The 8,850-nt window shown below is 37.6% G+C and overlaps 1 protein-coding gene across 6 annotated transcripts in view; it reads right to left on the minus strand.

Moving 5' to 3' along the window:
* The window catches only part of sardh (sarcosine dehydrogenase), a 65,936-nt gene extending 59,006 nt beyond the window's left edge, over positions 1-6,930 (minus strand). The window contains exons 1-6 of one of the 6 annotated variants that reach the window (XM_016481621.1): positions 6,766-6,930; positions 5,357-5,682; positions 4,816-4,994; positions 4,435-4,614; positions 3,513-3,636; positions 2,011-2,111 (exon numbers count right to left, since the gene is read on the minus strand). In XM_016481621.1, the coding sequence (XP_016337107.1) occupies positions 2,011-2,111; positions 3,513-3,636; positions 4,435-4,614; positions 4,816-4,994; positions 5,357-5,678 (906 nt within the window). In that variant the 5' untranslated portion in view covers positions 5,679-5,682; positions 6,766-6,930. Of the gene's footprint in view, positions 1-2,010; positions 2,112-3,512; positions 3,637-4,434; positions 4,615-4,815; positions 4,995-5,356; positions 5,699-6,013; positions 6,219-6,451; positions 6,496-6,765 lie in introns of those variants that run through there. The other 5 variants (XM_016481618.1, XM_016481622.1, XM_016481617.1 and 2 more) reach the window with 5 other exon arrangements.
* Between the last annotated feature and the right edge of the window lie 1,920 nt (positions 6,931-8,850).

Consider the following 8,850-nt stretch of genomic DNA (forward strand, 5'->3'; position numbering starts at 1 on the left):
TCCATCTGAAAGCAGGTGATGGAGATTTACTACTAATCACGGAACCGGCTTTACTGACGAGATGCGCATGACAATCATATGTGATTAATTGCACAGCCTTACGACCTCCATGGTCGTGATAGGACAGGCAGATAGTTCAGGACAGTCAAACAAACAGTTTAAAACAGACGTCCATGGTCGTTTCAGGATGTACAGGGGTTCATAAACGGCTTCATTGGCCGTAACAGGACAGGCGGATATTTCAGAAGAAGATGGAAGAATGGGGATAACTGCATAAAAGTCCTCAGAGTCCTCAGAGTCCATAAATCCTCAGAGTCCTGCCTCAGCTCACCCTCAGCGGTGGAACAGTGGGAGGGGCTTTCCTCCATGCCCTCGCTCTCCACCGTTTCATCCACCGTCACGTGCGTTGTTGCCGGCTCTCGCACCTGGTCAGACGATTATTGATTGGTCTGGCGATCCTCAGCTCTGTCGCTCTTTCTTGCGATGGCTCTTTGGTCGCGGCAGGCTTTGGCTCTCCCGTCTGCGGTGGGCTCTGGCTGACACTCCGCGCAGCGGGGTGATGGTCAGCTGGGTTCTGGGTCCGGAGTGGGGCCAGCAAGACTGATGGTGAATGGCGAGTCATTGCTCACCAGCACCCACTCCACGAAGGCGGCGAAATCCCCTCGAGGACCTTCCCCGGACAACTGCGCTCTGCACGTCGTCCGGGTAGCTGGTATCGTCGGAAATGTCCAGGAATAGTCTGGTCTGGTCCTTGAGAGCAAGATCCCCCTGCTCCAGCAGGAGGAGGAGGAATTTGGGGCGATCCATATGAAAACCAAAAGAAACACTTACAAAAACGGAAAATAAACGGGGATACAAACGCCTAAACTTCTTTTTTGTGATCCAGTATTCTGTCACGCAACATGTAGAGGAAAGGCACATGAAGACGAAGGTCATCTACACAAGAGTTTAATAGAATCCAAGAAGATGATAATCCATGAAGGCAAAGGGAGCACGCAACAAAATAACAACATCAATACCGGACAAACTAAAGGAGAAACAGAGGAACTGAAATACACAGACCAAATGAGGATAATTAACTAACACAGGTGAACTAAATTAACTAATCAAAGGACAACAGAAACTAGGTCAAGTGAACTCAAATGATTTTCCTTGACAAAATTTTGAAATTACCACAATTCAATAAGTCTTCTATAGACACTGTAAAGACACAAATACACATATACAAGATGTAAAATGCAGTATCAATGGAGCACTAGTCGGATGGGGCAAGTGGCCTGAAACTCTCTCAAACTGGGCCTGGGTCATCAGGACATCCTTATTGTTGAGCCCTGACCTACTTTTCACAGGTGGTGATAGTGCAACATTAGTTGTGACAGGCAAATAGCAGTTTAGTTACTAGGGCACAACATACAATAAGTTTAATTCATTATTTTTTGTTTGTTTTAACAACATGCCAGCTTCTTTGGCTGTTTTCATGCCAAAACCATAACGGAGTTATAAAAATTTCAAACACAAACAAAGTAAGAAATTTAAGCTATTCTAAACTAAAATCTAAAAGCTATTCTAAAACTAAATTTAATTAATTAATTTTTTAATTCTAAAATTAAATTAATTAAGACATAGGATAATAATGCTAAAATAATGCTAATTACTTAATTTATATATAGATCAGTGCTATTGCAGCACATGGTTAAACTGGACCGCAGGTGCTTAAGAGAAATAAACACGATTCTGAACTAAAATATCGCATACAAAAGTGGTGAAACTGTTCAGTATTTTTTTTTATATCAACATTAATATCAATCAATAATGGATGCTGGACTCTGTTTCCCTGCATGCACCATGATATGAATAAATCATGCAAATTACCGCCTCACTGTTATATGTAATATGTGCATTTCTCCTCTTAATGATGTGAATTTGAGTGTGTCGGCTGTGTTTTGTGCGTGGAATTCTAAAGATCTATGCTATGCTGAACTGGACAGTGAGATGCATTTAAAAGCTCACCTGAATTCCCTCGATTCTTTCTGTGACGACATAAGCATGGTGCATGGCAATCAAAGGAACATTGACGCCTGCCATTTTACCCAGCTTAGTGGCCCAGACACCTAAAAAAAAAACACAAAAGAGTAAGCGACAGGATTTTGCTGTATTATATGGTATTAAAACAGAAACTTGATGAAATTTGATTATGAAATCCATTTTAAGAAATACATAGAATATTTAAATATTTAAGTAAAATATACAAAAAGCAAACATTAATTTAAATAAAAATATTAAAATAATAAGAAAATTACCCCCTACCTGTCTAAACCGTTACAGAATGTATAAATGACTTGTGATATAATTTTTATTAATATTTCTAAACGTTTTAAAGGGTCATTTAGTGTAAAATACTAAATCAACTATTTGATTAAATATTTTAATTTGACAATTTACTCGAATAATTGAGAAACTGATAACAGGCAAAACGGGATCCCAATTAATGAGATTCATCTGAAAGGTAAATTCATTATATGATTTATATACAGACATATGAATATTTACATATTTAATAGCCCATATTTTAATTACTGTAAAGAAATGTGAATAGCAACACTATGAATGCAAAGTGAATGATTTCACTCAACCTATAGCTTTTAATGAAAAGATGTCTGAAATGTACATCTAATTGAAGGAAATATTAAATAACCAAATTAATTACAATAAGAATTAATTTAAAAAATAATAACACTAGTAACAACACGCCACTTGGGGCCTTTTGTTCCAATTCTAGGGGGTCATCTTACCCCAAAGGTCTAATTTTATCTTTTTACTTCAAAATTAAAACTATAACTAAAGCATTGATGTGTCCACCTCATTAAATGCCTCATTAAAAAATAGACACAAAAAAATATTATATTTTATTATATACAGTGGGTACGGAAAGTATTCAGACCCCCTTCAATTTTTCACTCTTTGTTATATTGCAGCCATTTGCTAAAATCATTTAAGTTAATTTTTTTTCCTCATTAATGTACACACAGCACCCCATATTGACAGAAAAACACAGAATTGTTGACATTTTTGCAGATTTATTAAAAAAGAAAAACAAGGGGGTCTGAATACTTTCCGTACCCACTGTATATATTATATATTATTGTAAAATAATACAAGGTCAGAGAACACTGTTTTCCAAAGATTCAAAATTAAATCAATTAACACCAAAACTGTTTTGACTGACTAAATCTCACAAATGTTGATATTCAGATGAAACAACAAATTTAAAAAATAGTCTAGCTATTCATCAAAAGTGTTTAGATAATTTTTTTTTCCCATTTATGGTTGAGAGTGTTTTAAAATTAGCTTTCATTATTTCATAATTCAAAAATTAGCTTTCAGAATTAATCATTTAATTAAATATTGGTGACGGACATTTTAAAACAGTAAGCTTTTATAGCAGCATGTGGTTAAACGGCATTTCATTATCAAGGACTGCCCTCTGCTGGTGAAGTTTGCATCATTCTAACCTGCACAATTCACCACACATGGTGTTTGGATGGTCCCATGAGCGGTTTCTACCGCTTTCAGTCTCTTAATGCCCAAATCATCAACCTTGATCTGGATACCCGTCACTGGACAGTTCTCGATCACCTGTAATCAATAATAACTGTATCATTAAGGTCGCAACTTAAACCAGACCACTGGCTTACAATACATTAATTCACCCTGCTCCAACAGTGCATCTCAATAAATTAGAATGTCGTGGAAAAGTTAATTTATTTCAGTAATTCAGCTCAAATTGTGAAACTCGTGTATTAAATAAATTCACTGCACACAGACTGAAGTAGTTTAAGTCTTTGGTTCTTTTAATTGTGATGATTTTGGCTCACATTTAACAAAAACCCACCAATTCACTATCTCAACAAATTAGAATATGGTGACATGCCAATCAGCTAATCAACTCAAAACACCTGCAAAGGTTTCCTGAGCCTTCAAAATGGTCTCTCAGTTTGGTTCACTAGGCTACACAATCATGGGGAAGACTGCTGATCTGATAGTTGTCCAGAAGACAATCATTGACACCCTTCACAAGGAGGGTAAGCCACAAACATTCATTGCCAAAGAAGCTGGCTGTTCACAGAGTGCTGTATCCAAGCATGTTAACAGAAAGTTGAGTGGAAGGAAAAAGTGTGGAAGAAAAAGATGCACAACCAACGAATTGGTGGGTTTTTGTTAAATGTGAGCCAAAATCATCACAATTAAAAGAACCAAAGACTTAAACTACTTCAGTCTGTGTGCACTGAATTTATTTAATACACGAGTTTCACAATTTGAGTTGAATTACTGAAATAAATTAACTTTTCCACGACATTCTAATTTATTGAGATGCACCTGTATATAGAATAATTCACTCATCACTTAAAAAGAGTAAAGTGTATGGAGACGTACAGTGGCACCACGTGCGGTGGCTGCTCTGGAGAGGGTGGTGCAGGTGCCCGCTGGGTCCATGGTGCCATCTTTAGGCACGTAAAGTGTGCCATAAAGATCTTTCACATTCATCAGAGGATACAGGTCCTTGGTCTCAGCAGGTGATAGGACGTATGACTCAATGCCGTATGCTTTACCCAGCTGAAATACAAAATCTATGAGTATTTTACTTATCAGATTATCTTTAATCACTAACATTTCATTCATTATGATAAATAAATTATAGATTTTCTAGGCAAGGCTAGAAAAACAGTCAATTAATTTATTAAAACCATTTGTTTTTGAAATTTGATTGTGCAGTCCCATCTTGGCAAGATGTCTGGTTTAGGATTTGTGCCATACCGACATGAGGCGCTTGTACTCGTCCAGTCGCTGCTTGTTGGAAGCAATGAACAGGCCTCCATTTTGGATCCAGCCTGTCTCGAGGCCAGTCTCCTCCTCCAACTCTGAGCTGATCACGTTGCGAGTATGAGCCAACAGCTCCACCTCAGTGTCACTAGGTCTTAACTGCCACAAAAGTCCTGTGAAAAGGTAAAAAGATTGCACTATCCAAACAAAGAAAACAAAATTCAAAAAACAAGCTGGATCTCATTTGTATTTGACAGACTGCTACGCCCAAGGATTTAGCTTTAACTTTAACCAACCCAGCTCTGTAAGCCTATTCATGGAGTAAACTCTTGAACTAAACTGTACAAGTGAGGCATTAAATCTGCTTTGCAACAAACTAAATGTTCTACATCGTGCACATTCATTCATTTTTTACACATTGTGCATTGAAGCAAAACTTATGTGCTTCTGCCTATACTTTTAGCATTTGTTGTAGCACAGAAAGAAACTGTTCTCATCAAATTCTCTACTCACAAAGTAAAAAAATGTGCAATACCTGCCGTGTGCCAGGTGGTGCCTGCAGTCAACCTGTCCCTCTCCAGCAGAACCACATTGGTCATGCCCAGTTTACACAGGTGGTAGAGGGTCTGGCAACCCAGGCTTCCTCCTCCAATCACCACAACATCTGCAAACTTCGGCAGGGGTTTGGTGGGTCCACTGATGCCATCCTCCTGTTTGAGGGTCTTCTCATAGGGGACGCTCTTCTCTGTGGTGTGTGTCGACTGGGAGCTATAGCAGCGGGTGGTGGCATGGCAGAGGGGCAAGAGGGGCTTTTGGCATGCCATCACCCTCCGTGCTGCTGTTCCCAAGAAGGCCATGGTTCTGAAACAGTACAAGACTACAAACACATACTTTTATTACAAAATGTTAATAGACTGTAAATGAGTACCTCAGGGTTTAGTGCTGGGCCCACTTTTATGTAATTTTTTTATTTATTTATTTAATTCTCAACGTATGCAATGCAAACACGATGAAAGTGTCAAGTACTTGACAAGTAAATAAAGAATAACAACGTGCAAAACAGTCAACATTTCAAACACAATTCACGCGTTTTGTAAAACAGATGGCATGCACTGAAAAAAACATAAACAAGACCATAAAGCGATCAGCATGTGAAGTAGCTCAGTAGTAACCTCACGTTTGTGTCGCTCACCTATATAAAACTTACTGAAAGAGCGTAAGTCCTCTGTTTGTTAACTGCTTCTTTAAGAGTGTGAGACTGCTGTTAGACATGTTCATAATCAGAGCAACTGGTGCTCAAATATGGCTGTTTGCTGACTGAGCATGTGGACGAACACAGCTGTGCTGTGGCGAACTTCAGAACTGCAGATGCGTGAATGAGCCAAACAAACGGATAGCTGCGACGCGTCTGACAACAAACTCCAAAAGCGACTCGCATGCCTGAGCATGATAGTCCTTGTGACAGTTGTTCAAACTTGAAATAAAATCCAGTAATAAAATGTATAATGCACTACTTCCATAAAAGCTATCGACTCACAAGTACAGCACGCGACCTTTTTTTACAGCTTGACCGTCAGTCTATGAAAAAATGTATCATTAAAAAAAACACAATTAAGTCGACAAATCTTACCTCAAATACTGAAAGTATTTCGGGCGAACATACAAAGTGCATGCATATTTCATGAGGTAGCCTACTGAGGGGTTTATGATTGGTTGCCTGTTGTTAAACAACTCGCCTACAATTCGGATTCAAAATTACAAGTGTGAAACGTTTAAATTGGGTTAAAAATGGCCTTACTTTACGTTTTTAATCAGTTTAACTTGACATTTAAAAACATCAGAAAAGACAGAGTCTGCCATTCCAAAAATGCTGTCTTGGCAACTAGGTTTGAGACAGCCTGAAGGTTTTTCAGAGAGTTCCAGAACAATTCATGCATTGCTTACCTGTCAGATGAATAAATCCACTAGGAAAAAGAATAAAACACAAGAACTGATTTTGCTGTTGCAGTCGTTGGGTGCTGTTTAGTGCACACTGCAGTTTAAACGTCCTATTGCCTGCAGCTCAGATCCATTGGTTGCAAGCTGCCAAATAGACATGTTAACCCTAGTGTAAACTCTCCACCCACCAGCAGCAAGATCTGTAGTAAGTTCAGTCTGACTGCAGAACCAATGCTGTGGAAAGGAAGAAATAAATATGATTTAATGGTATTTTTTACATTATTTTAATATATACAAATATATATTTATGTTATCATTCTTTTTTTTTTATTATGCAAAAGTATATAATAGCAGATGCATAAGTATACAGATTATATTTATATAGATTTGAAGCATATTTATAGATAAATATGTTACCAAAGATGGGGAGATGTAAAAGTTTAGGGTATTTTTTTTAAGTACACATTGATCAAACATTATTCTGAATACTCATATGCAGTATGTGGGTATATATAAAGATTTATACATTTACATAATCTATAGGTTTATGTGCTGAATGGCATGTGGAGACTCAGCTGAGAGTTTTCCCTCAGAGCAGATCACAATTAGAGCAGAAAGGTTGATCTCAGACATCTGCTCTACTGTTATAGGATTCTGAATTATAGGAGACTCCATTGCTTCTGAAAAATTGAGAATGTGTATATTGAGATGTGCATTACAGGAGGGATATAATAGGAACTAACTCTTGATTTCAAACATACATCATAAAACACAAACATGAACATGCTGTATAAAATTGGTGTCAGTAGGCATGCAAATAAGCACATGCATGGAATTTGATTCTTAATTTCACAAGGAAAAAAACACATTTTAGGAATAAGTTATGTTTACTATAATGGGTTTTTTAGTTTTTTTAAATGTAATTTCTTGCAATTTCACAGACAGAAACTGAGTCACTTTTGTTTAAGACAGAATAACAACAGTGTTTTCCAGAGACCGTGAACTTTGACCATTATTGGCTGACCTAATTCTATATACAAGCACAAAAAATATCCTGGAGAGCTTGGAAACTCTGTTTCAGCCACACACATGCACACACAAACCTTGCCTATCTGAAACAACCAATCAGAGGAGGTTTAGAGAGCCCCACCCCTTGTCAGGGCAGTATGACAACACACTGGGTGAAGCAATGACAGAAGCCTATCAGTGACAACTGGATTCATTCATTCAGATACTTTCAAACTGTTGAAAAATGATATTTAAGACATTGCAGATTATTTCTTGAAAAGTCATAGCAGTTTTTAGTCTACAGAGCACTAGAAGATTGGATAACACCCAACAGTTTCACGTGTATCAGATACTACACAGACAAAACCATCTGATTAGACATTTCAAACTGCTGTTTCTGTGCAATAATCATTGCAAAGCCATTGAGTGTGTCATTTGAGAATGAACTGCTCAGATGTGAGTCTAGACGCAGTGCCATTTTGCTGTTCTTCTAAAACAGGGTTCACTTGGGGTCATGAGGAGAAACGCCTTCAGCTGAGGAAGGCGTTTTAGAAATGTCACTCTTACAGATGCTGAACCCTTATACTTACACCTGAACTGTCACATGACCCCTGCACTGATCTAAATGAATCATGCATCAGTCTGCACATTCAACACCTCAGTATTGCGAAAGAAACCGTTCTATCATAAAAGAGTAACTCAGTATTACTGTAATGTTTGACTCAGGATTCTGTATCATTAACAAGAGCTTCTATCTCCTGCAATTGTTGTTTTATTTTTTAACTAACTGATTTACCTTTATTGTTGTATTGATTGTTTTGTTATTAATATTTGATGAAAATGGTGTGGTGCGTGCCAATGTACAATTTATGTGGAACTGAAAACACTCAAGTGTTTTACTCATCTCATTAAATGTGAATTGTCTCTCTTGTGAATAAAGTCAGGAAGGTCTCTTGGTCATGTACTGTAAATTCACCCTCATCAGTGTTATATTACTATCGCTGATATACTATTATAATTTTATGGTTTCAATTTAAGTTTAGTTAAAGTTTTAGATTTTTTTTGTGGGGGGGGGGGGGGGCT

Source organism: Sinocyclocheilus anshuiensis, unplaced genomic scaffold (genome assembly GCF_001515605.1).
Source record: "Sinocyclocheilus anshuiensis isolate Anshui unplaced genomic scaffold, SAMN03320099.WGS_v1.1 scaffold914, whole genome shotgun sequence".
In the NCBI taxonomy this organism is placed as follows: domain Eukaryota; kingdom Metazoa; phylum Chordata; class Actinopteri; order Cypriniformes; family Cyprinidae; genus Sinocyclocheilus; species Sinocyclocheilus anshuiensis.